Source organism: Lithobates pipiens, unplaced genomic scaffold, assembly GCF_037356315.1.
Source record: "Lithobates pipiens isolate NorthernLeopardFrog02 unplaced genomic scaffold, aLitPip1_a1.2 Scaffold_23, whole genome shotgun sequence".
Classification (NCBI taxonomy): Eukaryota; Metazoa; Chordata; class Amphibia; order Anura; family Ranidae; genus Lithobates; species Lithobates pipiens.
The window spans coordinates 276,102,062-276,124,250 of NW_027507785.1; the positions used below are offsets into that span (position 1 = coordinate 276,102,062).

Sequence of the window (22,189 nt, forward strand, 5' to 3'; positions counted from 1 at the left end):
GCCAGGTGAAAGTACCATGTGATTGCTTTGACCAATCATAGCAGATCACATGACAATTGTAAACAATGGATGACTTCCTTTCAAGCCATTAGTTGCATACAATTGTGTTGCTAGCTGTGATTGGTCACAGTGATCTCATGGTACAGACAAGACCAATTACAGCCCATCTGTATCATGTGATTAGCTCTGGCCAATCACAGCTCATCACAACAAAAACTGAATCGATTTCATTGAGTAAAATACTTATAGTCATGAAATTCACTGCTATAAGCAATCATAATGTGTAAAAAAAAATCATAATCACTTCCCCAAAGTAGTACAGTGTTAGTATGGTAACATTGTATTGCTCTGGTCACAGTGTGTTAGAAAACAAATCGTGGAAAAAAAATAAAAATAATAATAAAAAAAAATTCTCTTCATTATTTTTTTATTTTTACATACTATCACCAGTCAGTGTCCCTGATCACTGCCACACCAGTTATATGACCACGCTGTACTGCTCTGGTGACAATATGTGAAAATTTGTTTTTTAATTACTTAATTTTCTAAATAATTGTAACAAAAAATTATAACTTCAAAAAATATGGCTTGCCTCTTACTAAATACCTTGGACTGTCTACTTTCCAAAAAGCGGTCATTTGGGGGTATTTTTTACTGTCCTGGCATTTGCAGCCCTGAAGAAATGACATATAGGGTGTCTGTACATCAGGATCTATTAATTTTCAAATATATACCATAGTTTGTGCACTCTATAATACAGACTGAATAATGAACACTGATTTGGGTTATTTTCACCAAAGAAATGTAGCAGAAAACATTTTGACCTAAATGAAAAAATATTCTATAACCATAAGCAAAGAAAACACTTTTTTTATTTTTTTCGAAGCGTCTTTTCGTTAATTTAGCAAACAATTTAAAATCTAGCGGTGAATAAATACCACCAAAAGAAAGCTCTATTTGTGTGGAAAAAAACGATAAATGATTATGTGTACAGTGCTGCATGAACGCACAATTGTCACTCAAAGTGTGGCAGCGGTGAAAGCTGAAAAGTGTTTTGGGCAGGAAGTGGGTGAGAGTGCCCGCTATTGAAATGGTTAAATAAAGCCTATTTATTGTTGGAAGTGAATGGCCAAAAAACTAATTTAGGTGTGATGGTCCGGTGTCTACAAACATTTGGAGGAAAAGAAAAATCTTTTTTTTTTTTTGGAGGTCAGTAAATATGTGTTTCATAATATGCTGTGTTTCTCATTGACAGGATCAGCTACCAGATCTTTACTCCCATTTCATGTCCCTGAACCTGGAAGCACACATGTATGCCTCGCAGTGGTTCTTGAGCCTTTTTACAGCAAAATTTCCTCTCTGTATGGTCTTCCACATCATGGATCTTCTGCTCTGTGAGGTAAGGACCTTCACCCTTATAATAGTCCTAAGTAAGGAGCTTATGGTAATGGTCACAGTTTATCAATGTGTCTGAAGGAAGAGTTGTTGCTTGTAGTAGGCAATGCAATGCTTTCTGCCCTTCCTTAAAATTGAACTTAAAGAAATTTATGCTATATGCAAAATAACCATTTCTTATCACACGCACTTTCATAAATGAAGAGTGCATTTAAAGGCAAACCTTTTTTTTCCCAGAATATTGTGGAAAAGGGTAAAAACCCCTGTCAGGTTTTCCTGGTTGCCTATATTGGAAAAATCATTCTCTCTATTTGTTCTGCTAACCATTGTCAATGGGACTGTAAGGCTCCGATCGCACCATGGCGTTCCGTTTCGCGGAACGCCATGGTGTGAATAGAGCCAAAATGAGAGAAATCCCAGTTGTTACAATTGTCACCAGAACAGGAATAGAGGCAAAATATTCCAACAACCCTATTTGTTCCACTGTGCAAAATGTCTTGAAGGGGATATTACTCGCTTTGGAAAGCTTTCTTCTCACTTTCTTTTGTGTCTACAGTTTAGGAAGGGAGGGAAATCTCTTGAGTGAGACTAGGATGGCAAAAAACAAATTGGTTTTAAGCATTACCTACGCAATATAAAATGAAAAAATAAATTGGCTTTAGATAATACTTTAAGACATGGTGGTGTTAGGGTTGACCGATGGACCTAATAATATTAACACTCACTAAGCTTCCTTGTAATCACATTTATATACTGCCTCTACGGTACAAATTTTAAAGCTAAGTCCAATTAAATGCAAAACTGTTCCATTGAAGGTGCGTTAGGAAGGGAGGGGGGTTAGGGTAGGGCATAAAAAAGCACCACCACCACTACTACTATTAACTACTACTGGGCACCAGTACTGGGAGTTTTATTGGGGCCACTGACACCAATGTTGACTCGACTTTCTCTTCTTTTCCAAAAAATTTTATTCCTTTTATGAATGTATGTAATACAAATGCAAACTCTCTTTAACTGCCCCACGTATATTTACTGTGGCAGGGTGGCCCTTAAGAGCAAAATCATGTACCTGTATGTGATTTTTTTTTCAAGAGCTGTGGAGCGTGCATACCACCGGAGCCCTGCTCTCACTGCCATCGTTAGTAGAGAGACAGAGCGGCAGTCTGCTTATGTAAACAAGGCATATCTCTGTTCTGCTAGTAAAGAAGATGGAGATCTTGTGTTTCTGCTAAGCAGAAGCACAGATCTGTCTTCCTACAGTGCAACCATCCCCCACACAGTTAGCAAGCACTCCCGTGGAACACAGTTAACCCTTTGGTCGCCCCTGATGTTAACCCCCTTCCCTGCCTGTGTCATTAGTGCAGTTAGTGTTTTTTGTTTTTTTAGCACTGATCACTGTATTGGTGTCACTGGTCCCCAAAAAGTGTCACTTCTGATCACCACAATTCCTGGTAAAAAAAAATAAAAATAAGCAAAAGGTCCATAAATTTATCCCATAGTTTGTAGATGCTATAACTTTTGCTCAAACCAATCAATACATGCTTATTGGGATTTTTTTTTACCAAAAACATGTAGCAGAATACATATTGGCCTAAATTGAGGAAGAAATTCAATTTTTTTTTAAATTTTTATTGGATCCGTTTTATACCAGAAAGAAAAAAACATTTTTTTTTCTTCAAATTTGTCTGTCTTTTTTTGTTTATAGTGCAAAAAAATAAAAACTGCAGAGGTCATCAAATACCACCAAAAGAAAGCTCTGTTTGTGGGAAAAAAAAAAGGACATCCATTTTATTTGGGCACAGCGTTGCACGACTGTGCAATTGTCGGTTAAATAAACAGTTTTTTTTTCTTCCATTGATACAGGTAGAAATACACGATTTGAAGGGGTGATAGTAATGGAGGTAGAGAGATGAGACTCTCTCCTCCTCATAAATATAAAAGGCAGGAAATGGGCCACGATTTTTAGAGGAGATTCTAATGGAGGGGGAGAGATGGTTTCTCTGCTCCCCCCAAAATAAATTAAATAAAAAGGGTTGGGAAAGGTCACAGATTGTAAAGCGAGGGGAAGAAAAGAGAGGAAAAAAAAAAGAAGGGGAGAAAATGATTATTTCTTTTCTCTGGATTTAAATATTATAGGTAGGCGGAAGGGGATATTATTCACCAATACACAACTGGGTAAAGGTAAACAGATTTAGGGAAGGGGATTGGTGTGTCCATGGCATTTACTTATATATGTTGGGGTTGGGGGGGTGTTTTGGGGGGGGGGGGTGGAATATTTTTTCAACTTTTAAAAATGTTTTCCTTTTTTGGGACTCGCTTTCCCAGAGAACTATGGAAAATCTGTTCTTCTGAAAGGAGTATGTTGTGGGATAGATCCAGTGTTGTGTTTTTGTGTTTTTATTCATTGAATGTCTTGTATATTTGTATTTGAAATGATGTGGAATGTTTTATATGTGTATAAAATCAATAAAAATAATTTAAAACAAAGAAACGCAGTGCAGTATGGCAAAAAATAGCCTGGTCAGGAAGGGGGTAAAACCTTCAGTAGCTGAAGTGGTGAAAATAAGACAGTAGATATTACCAAAACATTCCAAAAGTTTTTCCCAGTACAGGATCGATATACTATTTTGTGGATCCCACTAATTCATAACCTGTAAAACTGCACAAGTAACAAATCGGATAGATCGGTTAAAAAAAAAAGCAATTGGATAGATAGGTCCCAGGATATACCATCTTTTTGGGTGCCAACCAAATGGCCCAGTACTGTAGGTTTCCCCAAGGTTTTCTTTAATATGCAATGCAATATGTTGCAAAAAAAATCATTTTCAGGCATTGAAGGGTAAAACGGTGCATTCATTTTGAATGGGCTGCCTAACTCGAAGCAATGCACATCGATGCATAAAAATGTGCTGCTGTATGTGCGGCCCTCTTGAGGAACTCTATTATTTTCAAGTTGACCACTACTTCCGTAGGGGAAGCAGATCTTGGTAAGGATGCTTATTTATGGCCTTTGACTTGGTATTTAGCCCATTGATTCTAATACAGCCACAGGATATAACCATCAATAAAGGCTCCCCTCAGCATAAACTGGGAGGTAAATGTGAGTTGTAGTACTAAACAGAAAGAGACAGTTCATAGTTAAAGGCACAGCACACCGTAGGTATTTTGTGCATACCAAGTTTGAGCAAGCAGAACTATGATGAGAAACTATGCATGTATGTGGAGGTCTCCTGCATTCTCCTGCACATACTGGAACAAAGTGCAGTAACCCATGTTGCCCAAACAGGAATATATGACAAAATACAAAATGTATTTAATGGAATAAAATCATGCCATGAAGAAAAAACAGCATTATACATAAAGTACAGAAAATAAATTGTCCATACATGTTATCAATATAATTAACCACAGTGTAAGTTTCCCTACGTGTTTCGGAGCCTTGGGAATCTCCTTCTTCAGGGGAAGATATACAGTATGGAGTACAATTCTATTGAAATACAAACAGCAGAATATTAGAATAATAGACAAATTTGCCAAGAAAAAGAGGGGGGCATCTATAGTGGTGTACTTGCATATCAACGAATGATGCTATATGTAAATGATGTACCAATGATTAAAAACAAATAGGGTAGGTAAAAAAATGCATGTAGATGGCTCCCAAGCTTCAAGAGTCTCCATCAATATATAAAGTTCCGCTAAGGCGGTAAACACTGTGCAGCCACAGATTTTAAAGCCCCAGAAAGAAAATGGGTCCGTCAAGCACATAAGGGTGAGGCGGACAAATTGTTGCGCCCGACCTTAAGAAGAAAAAGACAAGAAACAGAGGGTAGCACAGTGGGGGGAAAAAAAGGAGAATTTTTTTCCTATAAAAAGGTATTTATAGGATAGTAAGTACTGCTAGAGTATAGACAGTATAGGGAACCAGTATAAATAATTGAAGAATTTTTTCCATATATACTTTTTATATGGAAAAAATTCTTCAATTATTTATACTGGTTCCCTATACTGTCTATACTCTAGCAGTACTTACTATCCTATAATACCTTTTTATAGGAAAAACATTTCTCCTTTTTTTCCCACTGTGCTACCCTCCTGTTTCTTTCTGTGTCTTTTTCTTAAGGTCGGGCGCAACAATTTGTCCGCCTTAGTGCTTCTCCTGTGCTTGATGGACTCATTTTCTTTCTGGGGTTTTAAAATCTGTGGCTGCACAGTGTTTACCGACTTCGCTGAACGTTACATATTGATGGAGAACTCTTGAAGCTCAGGAGCCATCTACATGCATTTTTTGACCTACCCTTTTTGTTTTTAATCATTGGTACATCATTTACATATAGCATCATTCGTTGATATGCAAGTACAAAACTATAGATGCTAATGTTTCCCCCCCTCTTTTTCTTGGCAAATTTGTCTACTATTCTAATGTTCTGCTGTTTGTATTTCAATAGAATTGTACTGTATATCTTCCGCTGAAGGAGATTCCCAAGGCTCCGAAAACGTGTAGGGAAACTTACACTGTGGTTAATTATATTGATAATATGTATGGATAATTTATTTTCTGTACTTTATGTATGCTGTTTTTGTTCATGGCATGATTTTATTCCATTAAATAAATGTTGTATTTTGTTATATATTCCTTTGTGTACTGGCCTAAAAAGTCCATGACCAAGGGAACTTTTCTAATATTATTGGATGTGGCACAACAACTTTGAGCCAGACCTAGCCTTTCTACTCAATTTTCTATACTTTTTCTAAAGTGAGGTTTGCGTAATTATAACAAAATGATGACCGGTTACTGTGGGGCGTATTTATAACTCAATGCAGTTTCCTGTCTCCAGACATTGCAGGACATTGCTGGAAATACTTTACACTGCACCTGCAATTTACCTTTTGATGATGAAATTCAGAGCACCGCATGGGGATACTGCTGTCCTACGGTGTATTCTCTGCGTAACAATGGAGAGAACAGTGGCAGCTGGGAGGAGGGTGCTATCGTATGATTTTTGAAGAGGTTGTGTAATAGGTTTCCTCCTCCTTTTACAGTTTTTACCATTCCATAGAATGAATGGGACTTGGTTTGCTTCAGAGTCCTGACATAATGAAAGCACAAAGCCCATTCAAAAAGCACACATTTATGCTTTATAAATGTTCTGATAGCTCCTAGCTTCTAAAAATGAATGTTGTTACTTCTATTTATTCTCCTGCTATGTGCTTTTGAACTTGCAAGAACATTTGATTAGTCAATTTCCTGTCAAGCCCCCTCCTTCCTTAAGCTTCATGCACACTTGACGTTTTTACAGCTGCTGCCACAGCTTAACCAATTGCCGACCGCTGCACACCGATATACGTGGGCAAATGGGCGTACCTGTACCTCCCTTTTAATTGGCGGGGCTAGTGGGTGCAGGTACAGCATGACCGTGCCCACAGGTCCCGCAGACTCTATGTCCGCTAGTGTCCCGTTATCATGTCACGGAGCCACAGAACGGGGAGATGCCTATGTAAACAAGGCATTTCCCTTTTCTGCCTAGTGATATGGCAGGGATCTACTGCTCCCTGTCATCGGGAGCAGTGATCGCTGTCATGTCAGTGGTAGACCCCCCCGACAGTTAGAATCACTCCCTAGGACACACTTAACCCCTTGATCGCCCCCTAGTATTTACTCCCTTCCCTGCCAGTGTCATTTACACAGTAATCAGTGCATTTTTATAGCACTGATTGCTGTATAAATGGCAATGGTCCCAAAATAGTGTCAAGAGTCTGATGTGTCTGCCATAATGTTGCAGTCACGATAAAAAAAAAAAAATCGCAGATTGCTGCCATTACTAATAAAAAAATGTATAATAAAAATTCCATAAAGCTATCCCCTATTTTGTAGATGCTATAACTTCTGCGCAAAGCAATCAATATATGCTTATTGGGTTGTTTTTTTTTTTTTTTTACCAAAAATATGTAGAAGAATAAATATCAGCCTAAACTGAGGAAATTTTTTTATATATATATTTTCAGGGGATATATATTATAGTAAAAAGTATTGTTTTTTTTTTTTTTTTCAATATTGTCACTCTTTTTTTGTTTATAGCGCAAAAAATAAAACCTCAGGGGTGATCAAATACCACCAAAAGAAAGCTCTATTTGTGGAAAAAAAGGATGTCAATTTTGTTTTGGTGCAACGTCGCACGGTCGTGCAATTGTCGGTTAAAGCGACGCAGTGCCAAATCGCAAAAAGTGCTCTGGTCAGGAAGGGGGTAAAGTCTTCCGGGGCTGAAGAGGGTAAAAACACCTCTCCATGTTATACTATATGTCCTTGCACACATTCTTTTAGGAGCTGTAAGTGGCATAGGTGTTTTCAAGCTGCAAAATAAAAAAAAACAGGGCCAGTGCATTATGCAGTTACAGCTGTAAGAACGCTTGACACGGCTAAACGCATGTCATAGTCCTCTCCTGTTCTGTGCTGGATTAGCTCCCCCATAACCTTTTTATATAGCTGCAGAGGCAGGAGAGAAGAGGAATACTATGGCATGTCACTTAAGTGAGTCTGCTGGGGCTGCTGACATCACATCCAGAATAGCGGCACACAGCAGCAGTATCAGGGCTTTTGAATGTAAATAGCATGCATAAAATGTGTTAAATGCAAAAATAATCTTATGAAATATCTTTGTTAGAATAAATAGTCTGGAGACAGGGTCTCTTTAAAATGTAAGTCTGTAGAGCCATAGACAAATCTCCATAGCAGTATTTGCTTGTAGAGCTTGTAGAGTTGCTGCAGGTAAGAAAAAGCGCCCAGAGGCGATTCAGTTCGTATAGGTAGCGCTATATAAGTCATTCATTCATTCATTCAGGTAAAGTTGGATATTGTGGCCTAGGCCGGCAGTGAGGGGGTTGGTGGAAACATCAATTTTGTGATCTTAAACCTTTGGCTTAATCTAAACCTTCCTTTTGACATTAACTAGTTATAAATTATCCGGTTCATAAATTTAGTTCCCTTGTGGTGAATTATTTCCACATACCTTTCTTCTGCAACATGAATTCCAGCTGACTGTTAATCAAAGAATTTTCAAAGAAATCATCCCCATTGCTTCTTTCCTTGAATTATCCTTATCTGTCGCAGCTGGAACACTAATGCTTTTCTATAATGTGGAACACAAGAAGCAGATCTGTTTACCTACAATATGTGTAGCATTTGTAATGTTCGGGGGACCAGGTAGATCGCAGGACACAGGCTTTGCTCACAACAAAGGGTTTATTAAACTTAAATCGCTTTACAGCAGCCAAAAACACAAAGGAAAAAGTTTTTAGTCTCACCGACTTGCACAGTTCAGAATAGCTGTCTCTATCCAAACAGAGCTTGATCTTGATGGCAGGAAGCTTCCCCTGCCAGGAGCCTTCCAAACAGGACACTGCTGTCCACTTCAGTTGCTGTAACCCAGAACAAACACCAAACACCAAACACCATCCACCATGTGTTCTCCACTCCTCCACACCCATCTACAACTTCCTGTCTTGCTTTTTAAAGACACTTCCTCTAACAGGTGGGTTAATCAATTTTCATTCCCTTAAAGAGAGCACAACCCAAACAGAGGGGAAATATAGCGTCCTTCCAGGACCCAGCCACGGCGTCCATTACACATTAAATATGTAAAATCGTATTTATCGCAGGTACCTCCACATTTCCCATATACAAATATTGTTATCTAGACAATTAAAGTGTACTTTTTATATCCCTTTTTTTTTAAAAGCTGACAAAATTAAAAAAAATATATATTTTCATTGTATGCTTCTATTAGGTTTATCACCTATTCATGTGTAGGGAAAAAAGCTAATAACAGGCAATTGAAAAAACAATCAGTATACTGTACATTCACTATAAGGTGGAAGTTTGTACTAGCTATATGGTTTGGAAGATACTACTCACACGCCATATTTCTGCAATGTGAGAATTCCTGGGCCTGGTAATGAGTTGTTCCAGAACAGGGAGTTCTCATATGGGGTTGATGGGTATTAGGGGTATTGCTGTTCTCTCTATACCTCAAAAGTTGGGAGTTTTTTTTTAAAAAGTCAGGGAGAACTTTTTCAGAGGTTATTCCTGAAAAGCAGATACAGAGTGGAACGCTATTATGCAAGCTTTTCAGTGCCTACAGCAATGGAAAAATTTGATGATACTTTTACAGCTCATTGAATCAGTGCTTCATGCCTCCTAAAAAGTGATGCAATTAAATGAAATTGACTCGTGTATACTTCTATGCTTTTGGTTTATCATAAAGTTAAGCATAGAAAGTGTAAAAAGATATATTATTGGCACCCCTAGAAATGACCATAAACAATTGCATCATACTGATATTTCAAGCTGTCTTCTGTAACTATTATCACACGTATTCAATTTTTCAATTCATCAGCCTTTTAAATTTAAAAAAAAATAGTTGCTCTGCTGCTCTTTTGAATCATTGTGTTCACCGCACTGAGCATGGACCAGAGAAAGGAGAGCGTTGTCTGAGGAGATCGGGAAAGAAATTATAGACCATCACGTCAGGGGTAAAGAAAGGAAATAACATAATACTCGAATAGCCTAATGTTCCTGTGATAAAGCTGTAAACATTTTTAAGAAGTTTATTGTCCTTGGATGTGTGGTCAACCTCTCTGGATGTGACCACAAGAGGAAAATCAACCCCAAGTTGAATAGCAGATAAAGAGCCAGGGAAAAGGTCAATTCAGCCCAGTGTCTGACTACACAAATCATCAGTTTTTGAGCGATAACTGGTTTAAGGCTGGGTTCACACCACTGCGGCTGGGAGACCCGGAATTGTGATTCGCACCGCACTGCAGTGCAAATCACATGCGATCTCTGTGCGATGCGAGTTCAGCCATACAGATAGTATGGCTGAATTTGCATCGCACCCACCGCAAACTCGCACAGGACCCTTTTTTTGGTCCGCAGCAGAATCGGATCGCATGGGTGTTCACACCATGCGATCCGATTCCTGTCCGAGTTTGCAGATTGCACTGCGATATGCGAACTGATCTGATGTCTGGTGTCATTAACATTTCACTGACACTCCCAGCAGTCCGCATAGGGCAGTGAGAACTGCCGGCGTGAGGCATGCGATGCGGGAAAACGCAGCGGATTTGCGGCGTTCCCGCATCGCTCCAGTGTGAACCCAGCCTAAAGGTAGACAACCAGGACACTGATGAAAAAAATATGAAAAAGCCAGAGTGTAATTTACTAAAATATATATTGACAAGCTATAATATTTCTGCGAGATTGTCAGATTAGAAAAAAAATGGGAGATTTTTGACAAGTCATATCAGCATTCACAGACAAAAAAATTAAGCTTTTCATGAAAAGAATACCAAAGCCTACTGTGAAACATGGAGAAGGCTCAGTTATGTTTTTGGGCTCTTTTACTGCGTCGGGCATGCGGTGCCTTGAATCTTTGCAGGCACAATGAAATTACACTATTGAGAAATGCTGGAGAGTTGTACTGCCCGGGGCCAGAAAGATCTGTCTCGGTCCCATGTCATGGGTCTTTCCAACATAATGATTGTAAAACACACAGCTAAAACACCCAACAATGGTTAAGAAGAAGACCTTGGACTATTCTGAAGTGGTTTCTATGATATCTGAAGCCTATAGAACATCTATGAAAAGTGCTGAAGCAATGCAGTCTGGAGAAGACACCCTTCAAACCTGAGAGAGCTGGAATAGTTTGCCATACTACCAGTTGGAAGGTACAGAAGTCTGATGCCACGTACACACGACCGACAGCAACGGTCCGACAAAGCGAGCCTGTCGGACAATTCGATCGTGTGTGGGCTCCATTGGACCTTTGCTGTCCAAAAATCTGAAGGACTTTAGAAATAGAATATGTTTCAAATTTTTTTGACGGAACTCCGCTGGACCCAGTTCCTATCAAGAAATCCGCTTGTGTGTATGCTAGTCCGACGGATGAAAACCAATGCTAGGGCAGCTATTGGCTACTGGCTATGAACTTCCTTATTCTAGTCCGGTCGTATGTCATCACGTTCGAATCCGTCAGACTTTGGTGTGATTGTGTGTGGCCAAGTCCGTCGGACCTAGTCTGTTGAAAAGTCTGCTCGTCTGTACGAGGCATTAGAGCTACAAAAATAGCTTGTTTGTAAAGATTGCCTCTAAAGGTTGTAAAACAAAATATTAGGGTAAGGGTCGCTTAATTTTGTCCATGCCATTATCACCTGTCTTTTATTTAAAATAATCTGTTGAATTAAAAACAGGCTAATTTTATTAAATAATTATAAATTATTAAATATGGAATAAACACTGATGGATGCCAATAACTTTTGTCAGTTTCAATTTATTTCAGAGTAAAGTAGCCAATCTCTAACAGGAAGTCTTATCACAACAGCAAAAAATAAAAGGGGGCAATTGGGGAAGTAATTTGCAGCCGTGCTCCTGAGCTGGGATATGTGCGTCCATAGACACAGACAGCTCTACTCGGCCCTGCCTCCTGGTCCCGCCTCACTAGGTTTGATTGACAGCAGCAAAAGCCTTTGGCTCCCACTGCTATCAATCTGCCCAGTGCAAGCAGGGAGGGAGACCAGCGCTGCTTCAGACAGGCTGCATCGATGTAGGGAGTGTGGGGAAAACAAACAGCTAGTGAGAGATTTTTTTACCTTCATGCAGGTAATACATTATACGGAAACGGTTCAGTTCTAGTGGGGAGAAGGAGAAATTGCCCACATCCCTAATAGTCCTCAAAAAGACACAAAGCAACCCTCTGACGGGACTTTTTAGAGCAATTACTCCAAAAATCATGTATGCAGGCAATAAAATATAGAAAAATATAGTTTAATACAAATTCTAAAACACATCAATGCATAAAAGCTTGTTTTATGAGATAAAGAACATAAGAGCTTTGCTCTGTACAATTGCATATGAGTGTTCTAAACAGTGGTTTGAATATGCTTTTCTATCTATGACATCAATTTATCACACAGTTTTGACAAAAGCTTTTTATGTATTGATGTTTTTTAGAATTTGTATTAAACGATATTTTTCTATATTTTATTCTCTGCATACAGTATTTTTGAGTCATTGCCCTAAAAAGTCCTGTCAGAGGGTTTCATTGTGTCTTTTTGAGGTAATACATTAAGGTAAAAAACATTTTGACTTTAAAACCACTTCAATGGAAAGTCTAGAATTTAGTTTGTCTGATCCTCATCTGCAGAGATCAGTTGACCAGCTCTAGAGGTACCTTTTGTTTCCTCCAGAAAAGGTGAGAATTTCAGTAGTTTTCTGTTCTTGTTTTGAAGTCTCTATTCAACCCAGCATGCGGTTAAGGTAGCTTTAAGTTAACATTTGAAAAGTTTGGTGTAGGAGCGGTTCCTGTTACAATATCAATGCCATTAGACGCTGAACGTTAAAGATTTTCTCTGCTACGCAAAGTAGTTAAGAAATGTAGGCAATCATTGCTGTGCTTCATCCAGCTTGCGAGAAGACAGTGATTGAGTTGATGTTGGATGTGCTACTTTGCTGCCCTCTTGTGTTTGTTTTGTGAGCAGCATCAGATGACGTGTGATTGGCCAGCATTCCTAAATCCCAAGGCAGCTTAGGCTGCATTTACACCTAAGCAGAGTGATTTTCAGGCATTTTTATTTGAGCATTTTAACAATTTTGTGTGCTTATATTGTATTTTAGAAGTGTTTTTACCTGTGTATTCAAGCTTCAGGCGTTTTTGTCTTACAGGCTCAAACATTTCTAAAATGCAGCTGAAGAAAAGCTCAAAAATGCCCAATTTGAGCGTTATCAGGGGTTCCCATTGAAGACAGGCCAAGAGTGCCCAAATCTGACTCAAAAGTAGTTCATGTAGCTTTTTGAGTTTCAGGCTTTGAGCTTCAGATTTCTGAGTGGTCATAAATGAACAGTCACCATTGTAATACATGGGATTTTGGATCTTGAGCTTCAGCTACAAAACCTTTAGGTGTGAATGGGGCTTTAACCTCATAATGATAATAAATAAAAGCATAAAATGAAAATGCAGATGCAGCCTCCTTACATAAAAGACATCACATACCTCACATGGAGATTATCTTTATAAAAACAGCACATAGATTGCATAATATCTACATACTTATATTTTATTTTTTTAATTCTCTATAATCGGACAAGAGCATGTACAGTATCTCACAAAAGTGAGTACACCCCTCACATTTTTGTAAATATTTTATCATATCTTTTCATGTGACAGTACTGAAGAATTGACACTTTGCTACAATGTAAAGTAGTGAGTGTACAGCTTATATAACAGTGTAAATTTGCCATTCCCTCAAAATAACTCAACACACAGCCATTAATGTCTAAACCGCTGACAACAAAAGTAAGTACACCCCTAAGTGAAAATGCCCAAAATATTGTGTGCCCACCATTATTTTCCAGCACTGCCATAACCCTCTTGGGCATGGAGTTCACCAGAGCTTGACAGGTTGCCACTGGAGTCCTCTTCCACACTTCTCCATGAAGACATCACAGAGCTGGTGGATGTTGGAGACCTTGCACACCTCTACCTTCCATTTGAGGATGCCCCACAGATGCTCAGTAGGGTTTAGGTCTGGGAGACATGCTTGGCCAGTCCATCACCTTTACCCAAAGCTTCTTTAGCAAGGCAATAGTCGTCTTGGAGGTGTATTTGGGGTCGTTATTGTGTTGGAATGCTGCCCTGCGGCCCAGTCTCCGAAGGGAGGGGGATCATTCTCTGCTTCAGTATGTCACAGTACATGTTGGCATTCATGTTTCCCTCAATGAACTGTAGCTCCCCAGTCCTGGCAGCACTCATGCAGCCCCAGACCATGACACTCCCACCACCATGCTTGACTGTAGGCAAGACACAATTGTCTTTGTACGCCTCACCTGGTTGCCGCCACACACGCTTGACTGATTCTAAACCAAATAAGTTTCTTTGTCTCATCAGACCACAGGACATGGTTCCAGTAATCCATGTCCTTAGTCTGCTTGTCTTCTGCACACTGTTTGCAGGATTTCTTGTGCATCATCTTTAGAAGAGGCTTCCTTCTGGGACGACAGCCATGCAGACCAATTTGATGTAGTGTGTAGCGTATGGTCTGAACACTTAAAGGCTGACCCTTCACCCTCCTGAGTGCACATGCTCAGCGTCATATTCAGAAGTTGTCTTTGGGAAATAGACGTATAAGTGCTGCCATAATTGCTGCAGAGGTTGAAGGGGGGGGGGGGGGGTGGAGTTCAGCCTGTCAGTGCTCAGACCATACGTCACACACTGTATAAAACTGTTTTGCATGGCTGTTGTCCCAGAAGAAAGCCTCTTCTAAAGATGAAAGCCTGAAAACAGTTTGCTGAAGACAAACAGACTAAGGACATGGATTACTGGAGATATGTTCTGTGGTCTGATGAGACCAAGATAAACTTATTTGGTTCAGATGGTGTGTGGCGGCAACCAGATGAGGAGTACAAAGACAAGTGTGTCTTGCCTACAGTCAATCATGGTGATGGGAGTATCATGGTCTGGGGCTGCATGATTGCTGCCGGCACTGGGGAGCTACAGTTCATTGAGGCAACTATGAATGCCAACATGTACTGTGACGTACTGAAGCAGGGCATTATCATTTCCCTTCGGAGACTGGGCCGCAGGGCAGTATTCCAACATAACGATCCCAATCACACCTCCAAGATGACCACTGCCTTGATAAAGAAGCTAAGGTGATGGACTGGCCAAGCATGTCTCCAGACCTAAAACCTATCGAGCATCTGTTGGGCATCCTCAAACGGAAAGTGGAGGAGCTCAAGGTTTCTAACATCTATCGACTCCATGATGTCGTCATGGAGGAGTGGAAGAGGACTCCAGTGGCAACCTGTGAAGATCTGGTGAACTCCATGCCCAAGAGGGTTAAGGCAGTGCTGAAAAATAAAGGTGGCGACACAAAATATTGACACTTTGGGCCCAATTTGGACATTTTCACTTAGGGGTGTACTCACTCACAAGCGGTTTAGACTTTAATGGCTGTGTGTTGAGCTATTTTGAGGGGACAGCAAATTGACACTGTTATACACTTGTACACTCGCTACTTCATATTGTAGCAAAAATGTATTACTTCAGTGTTGTCACATGAAAAGATATAATAAAATATTTACAAAAATGTGAGGGGTGTACTCAATTTTGTGAAATACTGTACATACAAGTAGAGGAGGTCACAGCTACAAAGATAAGGCACAGTATAGGATTTGAAAAATCCAAAAACTCAATTTCACAAGAAACGTAAGGGTCATAACACGCCGTAGGTTAGGGGAGAAACCTCCTTATTCATTGGTGAGATAAGCAAGATCCATAACCGATCCGACACTGTACAAGCCCTGAGTGTTTGGTTTTAATTATTATGAAGAATAGGTCCCTGGGGCAGGGGCAGATAGTGGTACAGCAAAGAAGCACCTTGCCCTCAGAGGGCATTTGATTGGTTGAGTGTGGAGTCCCCTACCAAGTTAACAAAGTCCCCAGCTAGCTGGGCCTTCCCTATGTCAGAGAAGATAGAGTAATTCCAGTGAAACCAGGTGTTTTTGTAGGTCTCATGTTTATTCTTGGACCAAGCCCTCTACATCAATGGTCATCAACCCTGTCCTTGGGGCCCACTAACAGGCCAGGTTTGCAAGATAACTGAAATACATCACAGGTGATATCATTTGTTGTTCAGTGATTGCAGTATTTTAGTCTGCATCTCCCCAAGGTAATACTTAAAACCAGGCCTGTTAGTGGGCCCTGGGGACAGTGTTGATGACCACTGCTCTACATGGTTTATATCCTCTATTTTGCAAAACCAGAGGGCTATGGAAGGGGGGGTCAGGATCCTTAATTTTCATGGGGATGCAGGCCTTTGCTGCATTTAAGAGGTGCCAGGGTAAGATTCCTTGAGTGGTATGGATAAGTGGCGCAAGAGGAAGAATTCCAAGCAATCAGGAACACTAAAATCTGTCATTTTCTGAGTGAACTACCTCTAATAATGGGCAAGACCAAAAAATTTGCAAAATCGTGGCCTTTTTACACCTCCAGCACAATTGAGGAATTGTTTGTGTAATTTTGTAGGTGTTGTGTACCACCTTGTGAGAATCTTAAAAGTTGGTTTCTTGGGTTTGTGTACAAATGGAGGATTTGTGGGCTAAAAGTGGAATCCTTTTAGTTTCCTTTGTTGTGGGGGGAGAGTGAGATGGAGGTTTGTCTCCCACTTGGTTAAGAACTGAAGGCAGTTCTCCTCTCCAGGTTGAGGGAAAAAGGGAGTGTATGATAGATGAGGAGTGTTGGAGCAGTTCTTGTGAGTCGCACATGATTCAAATTGGGTGAGAGGCCTCCGAAAGGCCAATGGGGCAGGAAGCATGAGGAGTGGAGTTGTGAGGCACTCAAAGCCCAATTGGAAGGTGCCAAGTCTGTTAAAAAAGGGCTTTCAAGGAAGTCCATCGGTTGTTTGACAAAAAGGGGAAGGCCCGGAAACGATTCCAGGCCTGTAGGCCCCCCCCAAAGGGGCCTGGGTTCCTACCTAGGGATAACAATGGGTTACCTAGAATTGTGTACAAAGGGGATGGGGCCAGGGAGAGTTTGTATTTCTGAAGTGTCCTAGCAGAACAGATTGTGGGGCCGAGAAGAGGATGGGCTTTCAAGGATGCTGAGATGTGAGGGAAGCAACAAGGTAGGCGGCTCAAAGGAAGCTAGCTATGGATCGTTCCAGAATACTCACTCTTTCAGTTCTCCATGTTTGTGCCAGTCCACTAGTGGTGTGAATTGTGCTGCAGCTTGGTGATTGGAGATGTCAGGGAATGCCAGGCTGCTGTACCTTTTGGGGAGGGCCAACATACTTGATTTAAGGCTGGGATATTTATGGGCCCACATGAATTTAGAAAAAAGGCAATTCACTGATTTAAGGAAGGAGGGAGGGATGTGGATTGGGAGTGTCATTAGTAAGTAGAGGAATTTTGGGAAGGAGTTTACGGGTCTTGTGAAGGAGAGAAGGAAAGTTGAGCTTTAAAAGTGTCTTTGAAATCCGCTGGGACGCATATTTAATTCAACCCTAAAAGCCTCTAGCATTCAAAAATCTTATGGACTGCGGGAAGAAGCTGTTTTGCAGACTTGTGCTATGAGAGGAAATAATCTGAAATAGCCTGCCAGAATACAACACTGTAAACAGGGCATTCACAGGATGGGCGTTATCCTTCAGGATATTAATAGCACTCTGAAGGCATCTCCACTCCCCCAATTCTTTGATACTTGGTCAATAGCCCTCTTAATAATCTTCTGCACGGTTTTTTCATCAGCCAAAGTCAGGCATTTCTTTCATGGACCGTGCACATCCCTTGCTGCAAAGGGATGTGATAAGTCAACCCACTCTCAATAGCAGCCTTATAGAAACTGAGGAGGACCCGCTCAGAAAAGCCTGCCCTCCACAGCTTCCTCAAGAAGTACATTCTCTGATGAGCTTTACCCATCAGACAGGATATATGAGCCCTGGCCATGACAGATCCTCCCTAATTATTGTTCCCAATAAACAAAACTTCTGTACCCTCTTGACCTCCACCCTATCGATAACAACTGGCTTATAGCTGGTCTCTCCATGTCTCCTAAAATCTATAATTGTCTCCTTTGTCTTTACCCATATTTAGCTCTAAATTATTACCTCTGCACCAACCAACTAGGTAACCTATTTCCTGCCGATATGCCGCCTCATCACCATCCCTTATTCTTCCAACTAACATGGTGTCATCCCTAAATTTCACCTTGAAGCTGTAGATGCAATCAAAGGTATATAGACAAAAAAGGGCTCCCCTATATGACCTGGGCAGTGTACAGGAAGCTGTTATACCAGGATTAAGGCTGCAGCCATGACCCTGATGTTTTGTTTTGTTTTTTATTTTATTTTCAGCAGGTGACTAGTTTTTAGGTAACAGTGATCCGAGCAGCTCTACAACCACCTGATGAATTTTAGTTCAATCTTATTTTATTGATAAAGTAACCAATACAAGCTTGCATAGTCTCAATATAAACAGTGTATCATACATAATATAACAAAGTATGATCTCACAAAGGTTGACCATCCAATCACTTTAACAGAGCTTGGAAGAGCGCCCCCCCCCCCCCTCCTGCTGCAGTTCCCAGGCTCTCCCATTCCCCCGGAGAGTATGGGACCGTGGTAAGTGGTCAAGCCAGCTGCCCACAGAGACGTGCTTCAGATCTATTTACTCAACGCAACATCACCTTCTATGTTGTACCAAAAATGTGGGCATTATATTGTGTGCACTTAAATTCATTTAAGTGGTTTTTGTTTTTTCATAAAATTTGCTATTGATAAATGGCTGCACAAACATAAATAAATTGCAGCAACAACCAATTTATTCTCCAAGGCCTCTGCTTTCGGAAAATATATTTTGGGGGTCTAACGTTTTATAGCACATAAATGCTGATTTTAACATGTATGTGGGAAATGTCAAAATTTGTCCAGGCGGCAAATGGCTAAGGCATATATGTCAAACACCAGGCCCGTGAGCCGAATATGGCTTTACTGTACTATAGCCATCTGTCACAGAAGAAGAGCGTTCTTTGTAGTTTCTGACATAAATGAAACTGTAATTTGTACAGTACAGATCAGCATTGCAGATATAGGATACAAATTATTAGTAGTAATTTGTTGCAATTGTGCTGTTTTGAGAAATTGTTTTTTTCCCTGTAGTTCCACTTTAAATTGATAATTCAGTTTTCATTTAAATTTTTAATGAATTTGTTTTTTTCCTGTGTTTTTTTTTTTGTTTTTTTTTCACTGTACTGGGGTCCAATGCATTTTTGATGCATACTAGTGCATTTTTGATGCACTTTAATGCAGCCCAGTGCAGAAAAAATGCAGCATGTTCTATTTTTTGTTTCTTGGAACTGAAAAGACCTGGAACTGACTGCACTGGTGTGAACTATCCTATTGGAAACCATAAAACCTACTTTCCATGCGTTTTTGATGGACAAAAAAATCCACTGGATTGCATGTGGTGTGAACTGGCCCTTAAAGTGGAACTTCACTCTCTCGATCAACATGGACTAGTTGTAATCCTTATGCTGCTAGCATTAGTAAATAGTAAAGTATATCATATTTACCTTTTTTAACTTTTTTTTTTTTGCATATCTTCAGTTACTTCTTGGTTTCCATGCCTAAGCATATGTCATACATCCCAGGAGTCTTCAGGAGGGGAGGGAGGGTTCTTGGCTCATAAGCCCATGACTGAAGTAAGGGCAGATGGATTCCAGGAAGTGAATTCTACACGCATCATCTGCCCTTACTCAAGATGGGCACTTCCAAAAATGCCAGGGGGTGTTTTTCAAACTGATTCCTCAGCAGAATAAAGCATGGAGACCTGGATGGATGGGGGAGTTTGCTTTGAATATTAAAAATCAATTATATAGCATATTTGTTTTGTGGTGCTCAGATGCAATGCAGTTCCACATTAAATAGACATATTGCAGTCAGATGGAGGACTCCTCTATGGCACCAATTTTATACGGACAGAATTTTTTTTTACTTTTATTTAAGGAGTAAAACCACCCACGATGGAGTAAAACATTCACATTTGACAAAAGTACTTGACAAGTATCTGTGAGGAGTTTTTAGTATTTATATCACGATTCTCGCACCCTTAAATGGTCTAGACGCTCATATTTTCAAGCAGTTTTAGTTTTGTCTAAATTGATCAATGAAGCCCGCTGCCAGCGGATTGTCAGACTATAGAACAACTGTTGGTTGCTCTGTAGGTGTCTTATTCTATTACTTGTCTGGAAAGGTTCTATGCTGCCATCTCTGGATTAGTTCAATATTTAAATTTTAAATCTTGTAAAAATTCCACGCTGAGCTGGTGATGCCGCATTGTTTGCGTGTGGAAGTCAGTGGGAGCTCTCTGATCCTGTCACTCATGCGGCAGCATCTGCCAGGAGATACTTGACAGGTTAGGAAGCATGACATCCCTGGCAGGAAGGGTGACATAGCAGATAAAGGTCTAGCAATGTGTGCAGCAGCTGTCACAGACAGTCCTCATTTATTTCAGTGAAATGTTCCTCTGGCGTTCCATCCCCACAATCAAAGCTGTAGCAAAGTGAGGTCTTTTCAGTTGTGTATTATACAGCAGAACTTTGGAAATGAAGGGTACAGCAGACCTGCTTTTTAACCTTGTGTGCTTCCCAGTACCAGAGCTTCAATTTTGAGTTCTACTGTACTTTCAATATTATAAACGCCTTATTTTTTCTTGCTTTCAAAAGCAGGAAACTTATCAACCAGAGGTTAACATTTTTTTGACAATAGTGCCTCCTACTGGATAATTGCCTCTGTAAACCTTATAGACAGTCTGGCAAAAGTGAATTACATTTATAGAATTGAATGTAAGAGTCCATTTAGCACTATGCGTGTGTGTAGAGGTGTGTTTTTTTGGGGGGGTTTTTTGGCGTTAAGGGAAGTGAATTAATTTTCTTTTGTGCATTGACATTGAAATATTTTCATAAAATATATTGAAATGGAAAACACGGCTTAACGCATGTCAATCATGTATTGACCCGTGTTTTCTGTTTCAGTATTTTTATTGAAAATTTTTCAAGAATAGGATCCACAAGCAGATGGAGCACATCAAAAAATTAAGAATAGGTATGAAAAGGGAATCAAATATCATACCACCAATTATTCCTGACGTAAGATGCCAGATAAAGTAGAAATTTGATCTTATAGATCAAACTGCGATCCCACTAGGGAAAACCCCTCACCAGGGGAAATCTTAGAACCCAAACTTCACCACCCCCCTCCGGCACACCAGTATAGTTACATAGTTAGGTTGAAAAAAGACACAAGTTCATCTAGTTCAAAAAATAAAATAAAAAATACAATCCCATATACACAATGCTTCACTCACAGTTGATCTAGAGTAAGGATGAGCTCAGGCGTGTTCGCATGGTCCACGTGTAGAGCCTGCCAGGAAGCCGGCACAGCACTGCGCTAATCACAGGCAGTGATACATTGCCCCAAAGTGCAGCTGCAGAGATCGGGAAATGTCTCACTGCCTGTGATTAGTGCAGCACTGCGCCAACTTCCTGGCGGGCTCTGCACGTGGAGCATGTGAACACGCCTGAGCTCATCCTTAATCCAGAGGAAGGCAACAAACCCCAGCAAAGCATGCTCCAATTTGCTACAGCAGGAGAAAAAATTCCTTCCTGATGCCCCGAGAGGCAATCAGATTTTCCCTGGATCAACTTTACTTATAAATGTTAGTACCCATTCTATTATGTGCATTTAGGAAAGAATCCAGGCCTTTTTAAAGCAATATACTGAGCTTGCCAGAACCACCTCTGGAGGGCGTCTATTCCACATTTTCACAGCTCTTACTGTGAAGAAAACTTTCCGTATTTGGAAATGAAATCTTTTTTTCTCTAGATTTAAAGAGTGCCCTGTTGTCCTCTGTGATGACCTTAACCACTTGCCGACCGCCGCACGACGATATACGTCGACAGAATGGCACGGGCAGGCATATGGGCATATATATACGTCCCTGCCTTCCCGCGGGTGGGGGGCCCGATCGGGCCCCCCCCCCCCCGGTGCCTGCGGCGGTCGGTATTCATTCGGGAGCGATCCGGGATGAGGGGGCGGCCATTCATTCATGGCCACCCCCTCGCGATCACTCCCGACTAATGGAAATGCTCCGTGACATCACTTCCTCTCCTGTAATGTAAACACAGGAGAGGAAGTGATGTAATCTCTCCTCCGTGTCGGTATTTTTCGTTCCGGCACCGAGGAGAGAGGA

The 22,189-nt window shown here is 40.5% G+C and overlaps 1 protein-coding gene across 2 annotated transcripts in view; it reads left to right on the forward strand.

The window, feature by feature from the left end:
• The window catches only part of RABGAP1L (RAB GTPase activating protein 1 like), a 613,081-nt gene that overhangs the window by 426,377 nt on the left and 164,515 nt on the right, over positions 1-22,189 (forward strand). For both annotated transcript variants that reach the window (XM_077453243.1, XM_077453242.1), the window contains exon 17: positions 1,256-1,399. In XM_077453243.1, coding sequence (XP_077309369.1) covers positions 1,256-1,399 — 144 coding nt within the window. The remainder of the gene's footprint in view (positions 1-1,255; positions 1,400-22,189) is intronic.